General features: G+C 43.4%; 1 protein-coding gene across 1 annotated transcript; it reads left to right on the top strand.

Annotated features, from left to right (window-relative positions):
- The first annotated feature begins 6,367 nt into the window (after window positions 1-6,367).
- CALM2 (calmodulin 2) lies at window positions 6,368-19,826 on the top strand. Its single transcript, XM_039697980.1, has 6 exons — window positions 6,368-6,528; window positions 10,772-10,802; window positions 15,777-15,920; window positions 15,998-16,104; window positions 16,977-17,112; window positions 18,566-19,826. Exons 1-6 carry the CDS (start codon window positions 6,526-6,528, stop codon window positions 18,592-18,594), a joined length of 450 nt encoding a protein of 149 aa, XP_039553914.1. The 5' UTR covers window positions 6,368-6,525; the 3' UTR covers window positions 18,595-19,826.
- The last annotated feature ends 495 nt before the right edge of the window (window positions 19,827-20,321 follow it).

Here is a 20,321-nt window from a genome sequence, read left to right on the forward strand (position 1 = left end):
TGTGGCTCAGGCTCATCTGGGGCTAAATCAAACCTTTGAATCATTTATTTATAAAAGCAGCCAAATTCTGAACTGTTTGCTCAGTATTTAAGCGGCCCTTGTGTTGGATAAACCCCTCTGAAAGCAGGCCTGAGTGGAAATAGAGGAAAAAGTGAGTAAGATGCTCAGGATGTGACCTGCTGAAAGAAAGCCAGTGAAAAGCCTACTGAATTCAACAGAGGTGGATTCTTCAGCTGTCAGTGTGTGTGGACATAAATCTCTTTAAACATGCAGGATCTTAGAGCACAAGACTTAATGACAGGGTTTGAATTTCCAGAGCAGCTTCAGCTGAGGTGAAACAATGTATGTTTGGGTGAAAAAGGGAAGTAGATATACTAAGTTAATCTAGTCAGATTCTACACTGTATTTCAAATTTTACAGTCAATAAGTGTTTCACCCTTTGCTGTGGTGAAAATTAAAATATATTTTAACTTTCAGTTCCAGCAGCTGTCTGTTTGCCTGCACTGGTTTTAAAGAAAATCCTTTTGACTTCTGCTGTAAATCAGTCCCATATGCCCTGGTCCCCAGTAGGAAGTATGGAAAATATTTTGTGACATTTAATTACTCCAAAAAAAGGTAATGGGAAAGCATCATTACATTGATTTGTTTTTCATCACAGAGGTATCTGGCACCATGCCCTAATTAAGGCTGCAGCAATAACTCTATTATAAGCACTGCTTTGCCTCCCCCAGGAATTTTTTAATAGTTACCTATGATTCTGTCCTTTTTTGTTTGTTAATAAAGAAAAAATATGTTAGGATGAAAACCTTCTATGTAGAAATCTACCAAAACTAAGAGTCTTCAGATCCAGAAAAACATATTTTTCCTCTAATTTCTTCCTGTCAAAATGGAGAATTACCAAGTACTTCCTTGACCACTGTCTTCCTAGATCTTCACATGAGGGGAAGTTTGAACAGTTGCTTGGATGCATCTTGTCAAGTTGTGATGATAATAACTGGGTAACTGGGTGGTGCTTCTCACAGATGAAGGCTTCTGCCCCTTGGGTGGGAGAGCTGGTGACTCTTGATGGCTTCCTCTTACAGCTCATCAAAGGAATGTCAAAGGAAAGAAAAAGAAGCCTTTGCAGAATCTGAAAATATTGGAATACATTCTGCAATTTCCTGGACTTTATGCTGCCTCTTGTAAGTGTTACAGTATTATTCCCAGTCCTGGGAAAACAGAACTGTACTAAATATGATGACTGTGGGATTTCTGTTATCTTGGAGTAAATAGGGGGTATATGTTTTCCCTCCTATTAAGGCATTTTAGAAAATGAAACACAGAAAAAGTAAGATCTTGCTCAGCGTTAGTGTGAGGGCCATCTCTTCTTTTACTTCAAGAACACAGTTTAGAAATGGGATCTCTTACTGCCTCTGCTCAGGCAGCATTCTCATCTTCCAGAATGATACACTGGTGAGATGAAGACCTAGAGCTAGGTTTTTCTCACAGGAGCACAGAAAATACTGCAGGTTTATGGACAGTGTTACATCAAATATCCTCATAAAATGGAAGCAACTGTTTATCTTTTTTAAATGAAAAAAAAAAAAAAAGAAAAATGTTATGAGGCCCAGTGGGTTTTTACTCTTAATACCAGTCTAGAGCCTATTATTAGATATTGTGCCATCCTCTGGCCTCCCAGTTTTATGTGAGTGCACCTACCTGCCTTTTTGGACTCTCATGTCTTGTTTTGTGTTAGTGAGTGGTCACAATATAGTTAAAAGTCAGTTTTAGGTCACCTGAATCAGCTTTACAACATCTAGGCTCGAGGAGGGGAGCAGTGTAATCCAAACAACAGAGCTCTGTATCCACTGGCTGCAAACCTGCCTGGCTTCTCGCGTGGGTCTGATGCTCTGTGAAGGCACCACACTGCTAGAGCTGCCTTGGTATTCCTGTCTGAATTACCTAAAAGCAGATTGGGATATGTCTGGGTCATCTTCAGCATTGACACAGCCACAGGTATATTCTGAAAGTGTGTAATGCAGTCCTTTCTGCCTTCTTGTCTATGCACCTCCCACAGAAAGTGAAGTGTGGAGGAATCACCTGTCCATACTCCCTAGGGGAAGAATTGCTAGCCCCATGATTTTGGGCACTGTGCAGTCCAGGTGTGAGTGCTCTAGGCACCAGGCACAAAGGACAGGACAAGGGTTTCAGTATGTAAGGAGAAACTGCAGTTATTCCCGCAACCATGTCTGTATTAGAGGAGGTGTCCTCATCCAACACCAAAGTCCATAAGCTTCTGGATTTTTCTATCCACTGTTGCCATCCAGGTGAGGTGAGGGTAGTTTCCCAGCTCTCAGCAACCTGGGTTGTTTCATCAGTAGATGCTCTCAGAATACCAGAAGCCAAAATGTCTCATTTAGCACCTTAAAATTTTGTAGATAACTAAGTTTTTCGTTACTGAGGGCCGAATGGGCCTTCCAAATACATCTGGGTAGATAAATATTGATTTCCACCTTAGTTTTATGCCCATAAAGCTGGAATTGAGGATAAAGGCCTTTCTCAGGGGGGCAGGTTCTCTGTTACAGAAAAAGTTCAGAAAAAAATCAGACCCACTATGGGAAAACAGCCATGAGCAGTTTTCCTTCTGTATGCAGCAGTTAAATGCTAAGTTTTAGTACTTATGATAAGTAGAGAACTTTTTTCTTCTTATCTCAGAAATTCACTTATAAAATTTGCAGTTAATTTCTAATTAGGTTGTTCAAACTATTACAATAATCTTGAGGAAGCAGCTATAGCATTTTTGTACCATGGCACAGCATTCTGTATACATCAGTCGAAATGATCCACTAAAGTATTATTAAAACGATAGAACAAATTGCATTTACACAATATTAAATGTACCACAAAGAGTAACTGTGAAAATTGCTGGCATATACAGCTCATCTAACCTTGGAACTCAAATTGCTTTTCTAATTTGCTGCCCTAATCCTTAAACTGGACTTCTGTAAAACTGCATTTCTGTGTTGAGGGGGAAGAAAAACAGCACAGATCACAAACATTGACAAATTTATTAAATTACATAGCAAAGAGAGAAATTATCATGTTAAAAATACCGAGCTGATAGAACTATACCTGACCATTGCAACAGAGAAATTGCTGTCATTTGCCATTATTGTTCTGTCAGAGGTGCCAGAGTCGCAGCCGCAGCTGGGGCCGGTCATTTGATGCATTTCCCTGCCTCCTGTGGCACGTGTAGGCACCAGAGAGTGTCACCTAGGATGCTGAAAAGCAATTCTGCCTCTCTGGCTACCCCAGTGTACCTGAGGATCTGCTGGTTTACATACCTGAGGTTGCCAACAACTCGTTTATGCAAGGGGCAAATTCCTCCCTCTCGCATTGATTTCACCAGGGTGTTCGCTTTAATGCTTAGTAATGCCACTGGAAGTGTCGGTGTAATTTCACGGGTAGTGTAATTGCAAGTTAACTTTGTGGCTGATCTCTTCAACAGATGGAAGCAGGGTGGGGGTGGTGATGAAACCCACAGGAAATGGGTGCTGCTGTAGGAAAATGCAGATGGAAAAAAGGAGACACATACGAACAGAGAAATGGAAGAGAGAGAGAGAGAGAAATCAAGGAACCAGGGGAACTAAGAAACACACAGCAGAGGGAGGATGCTCTGAATGACCATTTCTTTAGAGAAAACTAAACATAACTAAAAAGAGTATGAAGAATTTAATACAAATTGCAGATATCAAATCCTTTAAAGGACATACACAAAAACATACAGTATGGTGGTCAGATTCTCTGGGACCCTTGCATTCAAGTCCCTGCTCCTCACCAGACCCTTAAGCCATAATTAATGAGCCTACAAGTCACTCATGCTGTGGCCCTCATGTTTCCTAGAGCCTCCATGCTCATGATGAGAAGTGGCAAACTCCACAAACTCAATCAGAATTTGCTATCTCAATACAGCCCTTCCACAAATTTCTCATCAAATCCCTCAAGACCAGTTTCACAGAAATGCAGATTTACAACAACTCAACAGATTCCTTGAGCCTGGGCACCTGAGCAACCTAGGTGTCACAATGTTTTGCCTTTCTGAGGTAATGTGAGGATAAAAGACAGATGCCCAGGAGAGGTCTTGGCACATCAGGCCCAGCACCATGCACCCGTGGGCATTCTGTTGCCAGGACCCAGGCTAAGGTCTCCACAGGAGATGGTTTTGCTCCACAAATGCACCAGCACTCTGCTCTGCTCTGCTCCAGATTTGAGGGTGTGACAGGAATGCACCCTGAGCGCTGCTATGCCACTTTTATCCCAGATCTAGAGCAGGTGATGAATTTTTTTGGTCAAGAACTTTTCTGCACAGATTCACGCCTCTAGAAGTGTAAAGGAGTTGGGAATGTCAGAGAAATCCTCAAAACTGAACCAAAGGGGGCATCAGGGAGGAGGAAAATTCGACTGAAGCTCAGCTGTCTGCATCCAGCATAGCCTGACCACAGGCAGGGATTTGCTCCTACTTCCAATGGCAGTGGTTGGAGGAGGCATGGGTAACAACAACCTTGGCAGTCATTTCCTGCTCTGGGAAGTACTTTATTCATCTGGGTACACATTACACACTGAAAAAATGTGATCAGAGTTTGAAAAGACAATAGTTCAGATGTGCTTGATTTGTGGACTATAAATACAGGTAAAGGGGGCCTAACAAACCAGTGCATCACAGAACAGTAACTGCAGGTAGATTTCAAGGCTGAAGGCCAGCTTTTATGGTGGTGTTTCATTATGAACACGAAGTGGGGATGAGAGGCACTGTTCTTACTAAGGGGTCCTTGATTATTTTAAGAAACTAGGCCTTCTTCTGTTTCTGAATTCAGGGGATACAAGATCCTGAAAAGAAAGCAGTCCTGAGAATTTGAATTAATATTTGGGGGAAAAACCCACAGAATTTTTATGAGTTCGTTCATGCCAGTCCCTTCCCAGGCACATCCTATTTCTGTGGCCTATAAACCAAAGACAGTGAAGAACTGAGATGAGTGAAACCTCTTTAGTGTGCAAAGTGAGAGCCATCGCTCTAGTTTGTGTACTGACAGTGCGCAGATAGGTATAAAAACTTTTACATAGTGTGTAAATATCAACTAAATAATTATTTCAATAAATGTGGAAGTAGATAATTTTTCATTGAAATGTGATTGGTATTGTGATTTGTGTTCAAACTTAGGTCAGAAAACTTTAACTCAGGCCCCCAAAGTTTAATAATATATTTATGGTCCCAAAAATGTGTTGTGGTTTTCACAGAGGACAGGTAGATCTGCTGTCATTGGACTCAGCCAATATTGCAGCTCTCTGTTTAATTATCTTTGAAAATACACGTGTAAGTTTGAAAATTGCACCGGGAGCCATTTGTCCAAATGCATCTTACAGAAAACCCCTATAGGACTCCAGATTTTAGCTCAGAATTGCTGGCCACCTGTCCTCAGGTACAGGACCAGGGCATAGGCGATTCCTAGCAGGGGAAACGGGGGAGGAAAAGGGAAAATGTCTAACTGGGGGGGCTTAGGTTGGACATGTGGAAGAGGTTCTTCAGAGGAAGGGAGACAGGACACTGGAGTGGGCCGCGGTGCCGGCGGAGTCCCCGCTCCCGGAGGTGTGTAAGGCCAGCCTGGCTGTGGCACTCGGTGCCACGGTCTGCTCGCATGGTGCTGACCGGCCACGGGCTGGGCTCCAGCATCTCCGAGATCGTCCCCAACCTAACTGATTCTGCGAAATCCATTCTTTTCAACAACGCTACCAAGCGACGAAGCATCCCTAGCTTGCAGCGCGAGGTGCGAATTTTTCTGGACCGCGCTGGATGCAGAGCGAGTCTCACTTGGTAACCCGGTGTGGGTGAGGCTTTCCGGAGCACAGCACGGAAATAATGGCTGGGAACGCCGTGGCACGGGCGCTCCGGGGGACGCGGCCGGGCCGGGGCCCGGCGGGGCTGCGGGGCCGCTCCGGCCCTCACGCACTGCGGGCGGGGGGAGGGGCGCCCGCCTTCCCAGCCCAGAGTGTGCATGTCCGAGTGACGCATTGCAGGTACGAACCCACCAATCAGCGCCCTCCTTACGGAGTCCCCACACTCCTCGGCATTTTTTCCTAAAATCCTCTTCCGCGCAGAGAAATAGTCCCTAGCCCCGGTCCCCGCCCCCCTTCTCTCCCTGCCCCCCGTCCCCCCGCGTTTCACAAGCGTTGCTTCCCCCAGTTTCCCGCACCTCGCTCCTTCCCGCGCCTGGGCTCTGGGGCAGAAGGAGCGGCCCTCGGGCTGCGGGGTGCCCTGCCGAGGAGCGCGCGAGGAGCCGGGACTCGTTTCGCAACTCGCTTCACTGTCGGGGGAAGGGGAGGGGGGAGGGAGCGGCGCGGAGCGATCCGGGCGGTGAGGCGGTTTATGAGGCGCCGCCGGCGGGCGGGTAGGACTCAGTGTGAGGCGAGCCGTGCAGCGGGAAGGTCGCGCAGCGTGCGCCCTGTGCAGCCCTCAGCTCCCACCGCACCCCGCAGCCAGGCCGGGCCACCATGGTGAGTCCCTGGGCACGGGGCAGCCGCGGGGTTCGGCGGGCGCCGCTGCGGTGCGGAGCGGAGGGATGGGGGCGGCTGAGTTGGGTGCGGATGGGGGGCGGGGGGGAGGGGGGGTTGGCTGCTGTGGGGCGAGGTCGCCTGCAGCAGGGTGTGGGGAGGGATGAAGCTGCCCCTCGCCGCGGCCGGCGGGCTCGGGCTGGGGCGGAGGGTCCCGCTCGGAGGCACCGTTTGCGTGGGAGGAAGTGGCGGTGGCGACGGCGGCGGGTCCCGCCCGGGTCCCTTTCCCGCCCTGGGGCGTTGGTGTGAATTCAAATCCAAACGGCCCCTGGGTCGGCGGGAGCGCCGTGAGGCGGCGCCGGGCGTTGCCGGGGGGAGCGGCGGATAGCGGTCCCTCCTGGGAGGGGACCCGCGGTCTTGGGAGGAGGGGGGAAAGGAGCTTGCCACGATGGCACCAGCTCTGCTTTCTTATCGCTTCCTCCCTCCCTGCTCCCGCCTGGTGCGGCTGAATGAGGCAGCCTGAGCCGTCCGGCTCGGCGGCTCGGTGTGCTGCGCCTGGTCATAGTAATGCACTGCGGAGCCCAGCAGCTTCTGAGCAGCATGATGATGAGGGACAGGCTGTGCCTCGCTGCATCATCGCCCTCCTTGCTAGACCTGTTGTCAGTTCGCCTTGGAGCCCCTGTCGATTCCGTGGCAGCGCCATGCTGTTGGTGGCTCTGTTGGACAAGGGATTATTTGTGGTTTTTTGGGCTTTTTTTTTTCCCTAACAGTTTTTGCTTCCTGTTTTGGTCATTGCGGAGGACAGTACTGCGTTTTTAATATTACTAGCGATGCGTTTAGAATTGTAATCCACTGTCGAAATAGAACGCATTTTGTGAATTCGGAGAATGGTTTCAAATTCAGTCTAAAGGATGTGAGTTTAGCGTTTGTTGGTTTTTTTAAAATTTAAACAAGTGGATGCTGAGAAATGTGCTAAAAGGAGCAACTCTGTTGCAAAAGCAGCACCACTGACCACTTAGTGCTATCTCTGCATTAAGAGAAGATGCAGTAGAGTGGAATTGTCTTTTCATTCATTATATTCTTCTGAGGAATCAAATTACTGTCAGCTCATCATGTTTAATGTAAACGATGGCTTCTTAAAATTTGGGGTTTTTTTTGAAATGCTGTCTCTGAGCAAAGAAATTTGGTGACTAGAGCCTGAATTTATTCTGTAGCTTGAATTGTGAACTTACACAGCAAACCATCCATAAAGCAGGGGGAAAAAAAGGCAATGAATGTAGTAACAAAAGACTTACTGCATTTAGTCATCATCTGTGCAGAACCAAAAATGGAGTATCTTCAAGCAAGGTCTGTGTAAAAATGGGTGTGTCCAGGAGGCACGGTGACACTTTGGATGTGGTTATAGTTCATCCTGACACACCAGACTGGCTCAGCCTGTGACTGTCCAGTGTTGCCCGTTCTAGATAAGACACAATTATTTGCTCCCAAAACAAGCTAGCCTACCATAAACGTAATTTTAGTCTATGCAGTCTAGCCCCGTTGTTCTTTAGTTAGTCCTGCCGGAACAGAATTGTCGCTGCAGATGTGCTGCCAGGTGCCAGCAGTGTCACTGCGCTGCCGCTCGCTCTGCCTTGGGCAGCGCCCTGGAGGGGCTCCCAGCCCGGCCACTGCAGAGCAGCCGGGCGGCTGTGATGGATCCCACCTCTAGAGGCTGCGTGTGCCGCGGCATCGGCCGCACACAGCACCTCCTGCTTGCCTGCGAGCTTCGGCTCCTTTGTCAGGCCCTCCGCGCAGTCTGGGCGTGGGGGGATGTGAGCTATTGCAGTGAAAATGGAAGTGCTGCAACGTGAATCACAGAAAGCCACGTCAAAGCTGTGATGGCATCAAACGAGGGTTTCGGGTGGGTCTCGGCCGCAGGGAGGGCATGTCAGACCTTCGGCATGGGCACCTCGCAGTCCGCGTTTAAGCTCTGGGAGTTGCGTTGCTCGGGTGGAGGTGTGCGCGCTATCGCCTGTGCCCTGCACCATTACCAAGAGCTGCGGAGGCCCCTGTAGGAAGGCCACAGTGGCCTGTGAGTGGCAGGCATGGCTCCAGGCTGATAGCCCTCCACCTGGGTGGCACGGGAGGCAGGGAGCTGGCAGCCCCGCTGGCTCCGCCTTTTACTGCTGTTGCGCAGCAGTGCCTGCAGAGCCCAGCACTGCAGAGTGCAGATGGTGTTTGTTCAACCTTGCCCCACCTCCCTGCTTATCTTTCAACCGCTTCATACCTGTGCCTTCTAATAAGCTTTGTGCTCTTCTCAAACACTGCACCTCTTACAGGTGTTGTCAGAGCTCATCCAAATTCATAGTTAGGATGTCTTAGATTGCTGGAAGAATTTCTCTTCATGAAGAAGGAAGAGTTTGGGAATGCTTAACAACTTACATACTGCTATGTCATGTCTCTATATAAAATTGTTTATATAAAGCAGTATGTGACTCAACTTGGTAACCCATAAGTATTGAGCTAAATAAACTAGGTTCTTACAGCTTAAATCTGATCTGCAGTTTTCCGTGGATATAAATATCTTAAGGAAATGTAGCACATCATTCTCTTCACTCAAACAATAAAAATGTAAATAGCATGCAAAGGTGTGAGTCTATGTTAATGATACTGTGCAGCCAGGTGAAAAATCTGTTAGGCTTCTGCTAAGTGACCAACAGAACACTTGCATCCCAAAGCTTAGTTTTGAATTCTGTTCTCAGCAGTACTGCTGCCATGCTAGTCTTTTTTACAAAAAGTGGAACCTGCATGGGAATACTTCCTGCAGCAGAAATGAATCTGTAGCTGCCAATTCCCATTGTCTGCTGCTTTAGAAGTTCCTCAGTAGTGTGGTCTTGAGTCTTAAAGTAGGTGAGCCCCAGCCAGTCTGTGGCCTTTATCTTGGGCTGTTGCTGTATTGTGTGCACAGAGGGTTTTGTGAGCAGTTCAGCATTTGTACGACTGCTCAAGCAGCCACCTTCACTTCTGTTACAGGAAGAATAACCAGCAGCTGCTAACTTAAATATTCCCTTGCAGTATAAAAATGTAATTGAAACTGGCAAAGTAAAAATTGACAGGTATTGTAAATGCATTTTTCAAAGTCTTTCCCTGACAGATGCTAATGTGGAGTGAGACTTTGGTGGGCATAGTTAATGACAGAAAGTTTTTCAGTCAATATTGCAGTAATTATAAAAGGGTTGCTTCTTAAATGGTCACAACAGGAAAGAATCTGAAAAAACAGTGGTGTATTTCAGCAGTGAATATGTCTTTTTCTGTGTTATAGTGGGTTTTATGCTTCAGTAAAGGGCTCAGGAAGTTTCCCTGAAGGAGATCTGTTACCATGTTACTGCAACTCAACTCAAGCGATCCAGAATTTGAAGAATCAAATTTGAGAATCCAGGGAGATTTGAGAACCCAAGGAGAGTATTTCTGCAGTCCCCAGACACCTTGGTGTTCTTTCAAGAGCAAAGTTCATTTTGGGTTTGGCCTGAAAGATTGATGGTTTTCATTGCTGTCAAATCTAATGAATTCAAAACTGGTGAGAGAGGAGAATGAGGTATACACTGGAGCTTACCCAGCTGATGCAGAAATTGTCATAGACCACAGAACCTTTCTCTGTTATCCGTGTTACCTTATGCTGAGTCAATGCAAACAACGGGCTGAAAAAACCTGGTGACAGGCTGTGTGCCACTGAAATTACCCATTTGGACTGAAGCTGGTATCTTGTCTTTGACAGCCAGGTCCTGGATGTAAAGTGTCATGTAAATCAGGGGATGATTTAACTCTAGTGAAGGGTGTGTTTTTCTGATTTAGCTACTCTGCCTGAAATTTGGCATTTGGAGGTTACTGCTGCATTACTGAGACCTCTAAAGTGTTTGGTGTTGAAGCTGAAGCCAGTAGTGTGCTGTGTAAATGAGTTTTAAAACCAGTCTGTATTTTAAAGGGACATGTGTGCCTTGAGCTTGCTAGCACTGCATGGATTTTTGATTTATACACGTGGTAATCTATTACTTGAGTGTATGGATATTGCAGGGTCTGGAGAGGATAAAAGGCTGCCAGTTCTTACTTAGGAAACAATCCTGATGACTTTGGAGCTTTATTAGAACTATTCCAGAATGCTACAAATCAGTTCTGAAGAGCAGCTACCATACTTAGAGTCCTCTACAAGTCTGTCTTATTTTGCCTTGAACTTTTGCTACAACTGTAATCATATTCTCTTTTATTGCAGGCTGATCAACTGACAGAAGAGCAGATTGCAGGTGAGGTTTTTGTGTTGTGTTGCTACTCCTACCTGACCTGGCACATCTCTTAATCCAGTGACAGTCTGTGTTACACAAGATATTTAGCTTTCTTAGATACTAAAGTAGTATGGTGGAATGTTTTCATTTGTCACCTCATTTTTAAAGGCTATCTACTGTAAAAGCACCATGGATATAATGAATTATAGTTGTGTAGTTAATATAATTAAACAATCCTCTCAGCTTTTCTGGCTAGTAGACTGTTGATTATTCTTCTGTCATGACTGCAGAATTGTCCCAAGCACAGACTGAATGCGGGGATGGGGCACAGGGGATGAAAACAGATCTGGTGAAGGCTTGGAATCTGCAGTGCTTTTTTAACAGAAGGCAAAAATAATTTACTTTGCTGTCTCCTGTCAGTGAAGATGTTTGAGTGGCTCTTGCTGATGACAGCAGAGACTGGCTTCATGATGACAACTCTTGATATTCCATATTTGGAACTGTATTGTGTACTTGGACACAAGTGTTGTGTGTGTGCTGTTCTGATGGTCTGGCACTTGCTCTGAAATGCTTAAATAAATATGCATCTGTTATAACTTGAAATTGGCCCTCTAGAAATGGCTTATGTGCATTGGCAGCCATTTACTAATGGCAAAAACTTGTGGTTGTTACGTCCTGCTCATGCAGGCTGCACAAACTTACCTGTCTCATTGCTCTCAGTAGACTGATCTTAACTTCAGTAGTAGATGGGCCTTAAAGCTGGTAATACAGAATTCAGCTTTGCCATAGATGTTCCAGAACTTCATGGTTTTGATCTGACAAGTGTATAGTGTTAATACTGGGGAGTCTTAATGTGCATAACTGGCATGTGAAATTACTTTAGAGGATGTTAGGGTTCTGCTACTCTAACAGTACCAGCTCAAGCATACAAAGAGCAGCCTCTGAGATACTACTGTTTAGTTATGGTGTAGCTCTTGAAGACACTGAATTAAACAGAAGTGTCATTATGAGCTGGTTTGTTTTTGCCATAATTGCCAAATCTGAAGTGTTAAGAACATTCTTCTGTAGCTTTTAGACTTTAGAAGCTTGCTTTTACTCAAAGGAGACTAATTATGGTTTTGTGGAAAGTCCTTAGTCTATTTATTTGTTGCCATGGTAGTGTCTTACAAGTAAGCACAAGCCAAATTTAGTTCAACTTTAGTTTGGCCTGTGGGGTTTTTTTGGTTTTTTTCGGGAACTGGCCTACATAGCATAAGGGTTTTGTGATCACTTTAGTTAGAGCAGCTTTATCAATTGTCACTGCTGTCTTTCCAACAATGGTTCATTGTTCCAGTTGTTAATTGTAGAAGCTTTATTAGTTGATGTAGCTAATTATGGAATATAGTCAGGGAGATTATTGACATTGCCTCAGGATTAGTGTAAATTTCAGCTATTCAGTAATGTTCATCTACTCTTCAGAGGCAAAAGTAAGCATTGATGAGCCTGTCGTACTGGAATAGAGGCTTTCAACTGCATGGAACGATTCAAAATATATCTTAGTAGTGTGAAAAGGCCTGCTGCTTTTTGGGCAGCTATGAAGTTTTGTTAAGCAAATGTATTTGCAAGTAAACCATGAACCTCAGATGTGTAAACATAAGCTCACTGGTGGTGTGTGAAAGAATCATTCTCAGTACTGCTTAGGAAAGGTTTCATCTGCTTAGTTTTGCTGTTGGAGGCCAGTGGTCTTGCATGGGAAGACTCTTAGAGGTGCAGCTTAAATGTTTTACAGAGACTGGCTAGAAAAACTCGATCCACCACCATTCTAATGGAGCTTCCCAGGGGTTTGGTTTGGAGGTGGACATAGGAAATGGTACTGCAGGGTGTAGGCAATATTACATTGCCATGAAGACAGGAGTGCTTAAAGCTGCCACTTGTCCAGGGCTTAAATCCTTCCCCCCTCTGCTTTGAAGCATCACAGTACAGTTGTTAAAGGTCCCAGATGGCATTTCCTGTGCAACATGTTGATCATACTGGACTGAAGCTTCTTGTCAGTGGAGGTAGGGGTGAAAACCTTTCCACATTTTATGTGGAAGACTGATCCTGAAAGCCGAGTAGCTACAGAATGGTAATAATGACTGCAGTTTCATTCAGTAAGAATTGAAGTTGCTAAGTCAAGTGGCTCTGCCTTTGGTTAGGTGTTGTATTACAGAGGTAATGGGGTCAGGACTACCTGGGTGGTCAGATGGCAGAGTAGCCTGAAGCTGCTTTTGTCCCAAAGCCACCTGGCCAAGTGAGCTATCCTTGCCCTTGACTGCAGAGCTCTAAATGGGCTCTGTGTACAAGCAGGCCTATGTATGGTGTTCACTGTCTTGTTCCTTTAGTGTGCTGTGGTTCTCCCTTGGGGATTTGGCCGCAACAGTAATTTAAAATTTGTCATAGTAGAAATAGACATGTTTAAGTGTTGAGGTCCTGGTAGCTGTGAAGAGAACAATTGACATTCTCCTATAAAAGTTCCAGACATAGCTGACTAAATTGTGTAGCAGTGGATATGGTAGTCCTGGTTCACTGAACATATTAGGTCACTGAAGGCTGCCACTTACTTTGAAAAGGTGATGTGGTGCACAGATGCTATGGGTAAAAATATTCTGAGCTAGGTTGTTAGAGTTCATGTTGTTGGAGTAGCATGTCTTTCACAGGGCCTGGAAGTAGTCTTTTTCTTGGGATGCAGGATGTTTTTCAGAAGGCTGGAAAGGCCAAAACCTTGTAGCCTTAGCAGAGAATTTTCATTTGCAGTTTGGGGTGGAGAAATGTGGAATAAAGAGGATTTGCTCTACATGCTGTGTGTAATCAAGGTGTTTAAGAGTGCAAGGCATGTTTTATAACCTTAAGTTGCAGGATGCCAGAATTGAGTTGCTCACTAAACTTCAGTATTTCATAGTGCCTTCACTAGCCATGGCTGCAAATCCTCCAAAGCTGCACCAGGCTGTTCTTGTTCTAGTCTAACTGCATCTGTGTATGTTGTCACTCCTTTGTTCTAATTACTGGAGGTGGTTCCTGGAAGTGGTTAGGGAGGTATTTTAATGATATTCTTAACTTGATTCAGCATTTCAACCAGGAATATGCTGCTAATCTTCAACTTGCTTTATTTTCTTTGATTTATAGCTGGTTGCTTCTTAACGTATTGCAACTTTGAGTGAAAGAAGGGTAGAGTTGTCCTTGGAATGGTTCCTTCCAAGTGTTAAGAATACATCACTAAAATGCCCATCTTGCAGAAAGCAAGTTTTTGAGTTTAATATATGAATAAAGTAGTGCCCTGTCTAAGCAGGGTCACTGCACTACTGGGAAGTCTTGCTTTACATTTGGGTTAGTGATGGTTGACTTCCACATCAAGGGTGAAGTGGTTAACAGCTAAATGTTTTGAATAACACTTGAGCCCTTGACTGACTCTTCATGAGGATGCAACTTTCCCATTTTGAAGTTCTGCCATGATAGGCTGTGAATATCTCTACTAGGACTGACCCAAAACCATTTCCTTCCCTAGTGTAGGAGCTGAGCCCTCAGAAACCTGTTTGTTGCCTCCAAGATAACTGTAACTAGGCCCCCAAAGACCATTTGGAAGGTGTTTTTAGGTACAGGTTGTATCTACTTGTTTCTGCTTTGTGATTTATACATATCAGCTTGAAACTGTTTCTACTGGTTCTGTGGTAGCCTTGCTCTGCTTCTGATGGAGTTGGCTCTTGGAGCACTTCAGACTTAAATGTAGAAGAGTATGAGTTTTTTTCCTCTATGGGATTTGACTGTGGTGTTGTAGCTGCATTTATGAACTACAAAAAAACTATTTTTATAGTTGAATTTTTAACACTTTTCAACTTGTACTCACCTCAGGATTTCAGAGTATGAAGTAAAGGCTTCATTCAGGTCATGTGAAAACACAACTTTTACTGTGACTAATTCTGGTCTGGGAAACCCACCATCTGGAAAGCTGGCTGCATGGAAATGCTGAACAAACCAGTTATTGGAAATATTTCTGATGCAGGAGTATCCTTGAGCTGACAGGTTGTCCAGAGCTGTGATCTCTCAGATGGCTTGAAAGCTGTAAAGGGATCTGAAGTCTGCAAGGAAATAGACAAGATGCTCAAGCTTAGCTGTCATGTATGTGTGAGCTTCCACAGTCCAGTGAGCTGGTTTAAGGTCTGTGGCCAAAGACAGATGGCATGGATTAAAACCAACTCCATTTTTGGACTGCACAATTAAACATGTTATGCTTGTATTAATAGTCCTGGCTACAATACAGCCATTGTAGGGGGTTAAGAGGTAGTGTTGAAACACAGCAAAGCAGTCTTAGAACTAGTCAGAAACACTTCTGTCAAGGCTGTTTCAGGGTACAGTAGGGCTGAAGCAGTTTTGTAAGCAGCTTTTCAGGAATGAAGACTCGGTGGCTTTCCTCCTTGAGCAATTGTGGTGGCATACAATGTCCAGACATCTGTGTCCAGAGGAAGTGGCTTGTACTGAGGAACTTGGGTGTAGTTTGCTCTGATAATACCTTTTTCCGTTGACTCATCTCCTCTATTAGTAATAAAAGTGCTATTAAGCTGTAGCATATGTACTTTTAAAGTACCGTTTTCAATTTTCTCATAGCAATTCCATATTGTTTTATTTTGAGATGGAATTCCTACCAAGGGTGTAGATCATTGTAGTTGCAGACAGCTATTTTAGCTCCATATTAGGAACCCTTATTCAAGATAGACAGTAACAAACATCTGAGTCTTTTGGAAATGGATGACCTTCCGTCCTAATTTAGGTCAACATGTGGTTCATCAGTAGACTGGTGGGTGTGTTTTCAGATACTGATGCTGCCGTATTGCCTTTGCAATTACAGCAGGCTGAGCAGCATACCAAAATTTTCTTAAAAGATTGAAATAAAATTTTGTAACTTGCAACAATCAGTAGCAGTGAATTTTTGATTGTTAACACTTCAAAGCTTAAGGGATTAACTTTTTTTTTTGTTTTGTACAGAATTCAAAGAAGCTTTTTCACTATTTGACAAGGATGGTGATGGTACTATAACTACAAAGGAGTTGGGGACAGTGATGAGATCACTTGGTCAGAACCCCACAGAAGCAGAGCTACAGGATATGATCAATGAAGTAGATGCTGATGGTAAGAACTTTACTAATAAGTAATTTAATAAAGTGCCTAAACCATGTTTTTCTAACAAAGGCTTTTCAACCTTTCAGGCAACGGCACAATTGACTTCCCAGAGTTTCTGACAATGATGGCAAGAAAAATGAAAGATACAGATAGTGAAGAAGAAATTAGAGAAGCGTTCCGTGTCTTTGACAAGGTACTGTAATGTCTGCCTGGAATATTTCTGTGAAGAAAACTCAGTGTGATTGTAATGTGCTTTCTCACAGATCTGAGGGGCATCTGCAGTCCTGTCACAGAGAGCCTCTAGGCTGGCCAGTCACCCTAAAGCTCAGTCTGCTGTGGTGGTATGGGAAAGTTAGATCAGTTGTCAGGCTAGTAATAAGTGACACAATTTAAAGCACTGCTTGCTGTGATACTGAAATACTTCCACATGACTGGCAGGAAATTGTTTTAAATATTTATAATGTTAATGTTGTAAGTCTTTCATGTAGTCCTTGCTAAGTGAATTGCTAAAAGAGTTTGAAGTTACTCAGCTTACTTAAGATGCACCTTGGAACTGAGAACATGATATGAGGTGCCTTGGGGTGTGGGGAGGAGAACATCAGTGGAGTTAGTGTACACTAGTACTTCAATATTCAGTGTCCCAGCTAGTACTGGAATATGTAAAAGTCATCTCTGACGTCCTCGTGGCTTTATGCTGGACTCCCATGAAACAGGCAAATCAGATAAGTAGCTTCTGTTCTAAGAAATCACCACTTGAACCACAGTCATGTGATTTAATAGGCATCCATCAGCTGAGAAGTTGCAAAAGGTGCTGATTGCATTGTTAGTGGTTTAAAAACGTGTCAGAATAGGACAGTCAGAGATTATAAGATAATATTACAATGCCCACAGACATTGGGCAATGCTGAAGGTACACTTACAGCTCTCGTGTACCTTGTGCGAATGCTGGTGGTTAAGGCTGCCTTAACTTCTTAATGTTCAATTTGCTCTGCAGTGTTCCTAAGTTATAGTTAAGTCATTAGGCCTTAGGCAAGTCTATTCCAGTGTTCCTTTTTCTCCTCCCAGGATGGTAATGGTTACATTAGTGCTGCAGAACTCCGTCATGTGATGACAAATCTGGGGGAGAAGCTAACAGATGAAGAAGTTGATGAAATGATTAGGGAAGCAGACATTGATGGTGATGGTCAAGTAAACTATGAAGGTAAGGAGTTGATAATTGATTCTTTTTGTGTGGCACTTCTCATGCTTGTTGTTGTGCAGGTGCTGATAGCCACACCAAGTTTAAATAGGGCACTGTTCAGGCAAGTTCATCTGAACACACAGTGTTCCTTTAAGCTAATGTTCAATTAATATGTACATTGTGTACCTCTCAGTGGGTTTGAGTGTTATTGCTGCCTTTGTGCCAAAGGCAGAAAAGAACTATTCGGCTGTACAGTGTAAGAATTGGCTTTGTAAATCTAATGATGTCTAATGACCATTAGAATAAGCAAGTTGTCTGGAGATGTTCATGTACTGTTCGTACTGTTTTGTTAACTAATGCATGTTGATCTGACTGTGGATGTCACCCATTTGTCATTAATGCTTCTAAAATTACTTGCTAATCAAAAGGGGAAAGCCTCTAAAATATGTGGAAATTTCAAGACCTTCAGAAGATACTTTAAATACATTTATTTCATGTAAATCAGCTGCAACAGTAATTTCTTCCCATTTTTTTCTTTCTTCCTGACATTGAACCATAAATCAAGTTGTGCAAGCAGGAGTTCCTTTAGACAGTTGTTTGCAGCCGAGACACACTAAGCTTGTTTTCATTTTGACTTTTTGAACTGGTTGCAGAAAATATCTAGGGTATTTTCAGGTAATATCTGTGCTGTTTCTGAGGTGTACGTATGTCTTCCCTGTGAGGCCTTTTTCATTGTGGCCTAAGGGTACATGGACATCTGTGAAAAGTAATTTTTATGTACAAAGCTGCTGCTTCATCACTGTGTTTGAGCAGGCTGTTCAGGGAATGGCACTAGAGAGGGTCTGTGTCCCTATTGTTGCCAGTTGCTCTTTCAAAACTTGAGCAACCAGTTAACTGCTTTTAGATTCTGGGTTTCCTGTCGTTATTGTACCTGAAACTATGTTTCAGCAAGATGAATGAAGAAGCCTGTTTTGTGGGTTCTAACTTGAAATGGTTTATGACTAAGCATTGAATCAGTTGCTTAAAGCCAGCCAGGCAAAATAAAATAGTAAGACTTAACTATTCCACTCTGGAAAGTAAAAGTTCAAACCAACACCAAGTCTGCCTCTACACTTACTTAGTTGATTGTCACTTCAGTGCAATTTGTAGTGATCTTTTAGTCATTCTTGGATGTCTTGTCCCCATCTGTAAGTCTGTGGGCATAGGACCCTGTAATGTTTTATCTTGGAAGTAGGGCTGTTCCCCAGCTCACTGAGGGACCAACTTTTATGGAAGAATAAAGGCCTTTTGTCATTAAAAATATGAGAGTTTAGGTGTGATTACTGAAAAGAGGACTGTCTTGAAGATGTTTTTTTGAATGTACCTGAAAATGCAATTTTGAAACAATGTTCAGCACTAGTAAGGTCACTTCTCAGATCTTACAATTCAGATTTTTTTTCGTTCAAATAACTTATGCAACTCTTTCCTTTTACAGAGTTTGTACAAATGATGACAGCGAAGTGAAGACGTTGTACAGAATGTGTTAAATTTCTTGTACAAAATTGTTTATTTGCCTTTTCTCTGTTTGTAACTTATCTGTAAAAGGTTTTTCCCTTACTGTCAAAAGATTATGCATGTATAGTAATTAGAAGGCCATTCCTCCATGTTTTTCTCCTTTATCTTACTGTCATTGTTCTGATTTTTGGAAAATTGATCTAAGTAACAAATGTTGCATGTGGCTTACTCTGGATATTTAAGCCCTTCTGCACATCTAAAGTTAGATGAAGTTGGTTAACTGAGGGAACATCTGGATTGTCTATTAAAAAGTAGCTTTCTCTAGGAAACCTAGGTATGACTAGTGTGACAAGTTACATAAAGTAAGCTAGGGCTTACCGTGCATTAGCTGATCCTTAGTTAAAGCAACATGCTGGCTCTACTTCTCGAGTACATAGGAGTTTTTCCTATAGGAGTTTTTACCGCTTTCTGTGATGGGAGGATAAGGACTCTTGCAGCTTAACTGCAGGATAAAATGATGTGAATAGCATATGTTATGTGGCTAATGCACTGTAAAAGTCATTCTCCTAGCTTACTTCACAGTAACTTGTTTGTGGCCATACCTGTAACATGTTGTTGAAATGTGGAGTCTTAACGTTGTAGACGATTGACAGTCAACAATATGAAACTTAAGTTGCACTAATGCAAAACGGGTGATTTATCCAGGTACTCGTACACAAGTTTTTTTTGTACTGCTGGTCCTGTGCCAGAAAACATTTTCTCCTCTTGTTACTATGCTTTTTAAACTTTGTTTAGCCACTTATTTTCAAAAAAATCTGCTTATGGCACGATTTGCCTCAAATCCATTCCAAGTTGTATATTTGTTTTCCAATAAAAAATTACAATTTACCCATACTGTTTCAATGTATCCTTGAATTATTTACAGGAATTGTTCAATGCAGTTGCTGCTCTGTGTTTCAGTATGTAGCAGTTTGGTTTGCTTATGCAATGGATTGGCTGTCTTAAAATAGCTTGGAAGGTGAAAACTTAGTCCTTAAACTCTGGCCCTTAATAGTATTGTTGACTTGAAGAAGCTTTCTTACTAGTTTAAAATGTATTTTACAGTCTTGTGTGGAGCTTGGTGCTTCAATAAACTTACCGTAGTGACTGGCTATGCCCACTATCTGTAGACATTGTGAACTGGATGTTGACCTAGTTCAATAGTTGACCTAAAATTAAAATTCCTTGTTCGGACAACTAAACCTGTTTGCTTTCTTTTAATTATTTTGGAGTTTATTCCCTGTCAGTTGCTACATTGGGGTAACTTAGTCTCACACTTGGGCTTTTCTGAAACTGCCATGTCTGAGTTGCCATTCAGAATGCAGTCAGCTCAAAGTACAAAAGAAAAACATTCTCTTCCTCATTTGTCATTGAGCATACTGTGCTTCTAGCACTAGTTTTCTGTCAAGGTTTAATTTTTTTAAGTGGAAGACATGTCCCTGGTTTCTACCAAGGATGAATCCAAGAACTCAAAAGAATGCCAGAGGCTGCTCATGCCCGTTACTTCTGTACTCTCCTGGCAACAAGTGCCTTGACTGTACATATGTTGTGTGGTTATCTTGTTTTGGGGATTCTGCTGGCTTTTAAACAAGGCATTGGCCCCTGCCTCTGGGTACCACTCAGTGGTCCCAGCTGAGCAGTTACCTAATGTTTTAAAACTCTGCTGATCATCTTTGATGTATTTATAAATGCAGTGA

Source organism: Passer montanus, unplaced genomic scaffold (genome assembly GCF_014805655.1).
Source record: "Passer montanus isolate IOZ18808 unplaced genomic scaffold, ASM1480565v1 scaffold12, whole genome shotgun sequence".
In the NCBI taxonomy this organism is placed as follows: Eukaryota; Metazoa; Chordata; class Aves; order Passeriformes; family Passeridae; genus Passer; species Passer montanus.

Bases quoted from the DNA above. Each gene is read 5' to 3' on its own strand.
- CALM2 (XM_039697980.1), top strand. The intron at 16,105-16,976 runs GTACTGTAATGT...TTCTCCTCCCAG, and splicing joins CGTTCCGTGTCTTTGACAAG to GATGGTAATGGTTACATTAG. The intron at 17,113-18,565 runs GTAAGGAGTTGA...TTCCTTTTACAG, and splicing joins TGGTCAAGTAAACTATGAAG to AGTTTGTACAAATGATGACA.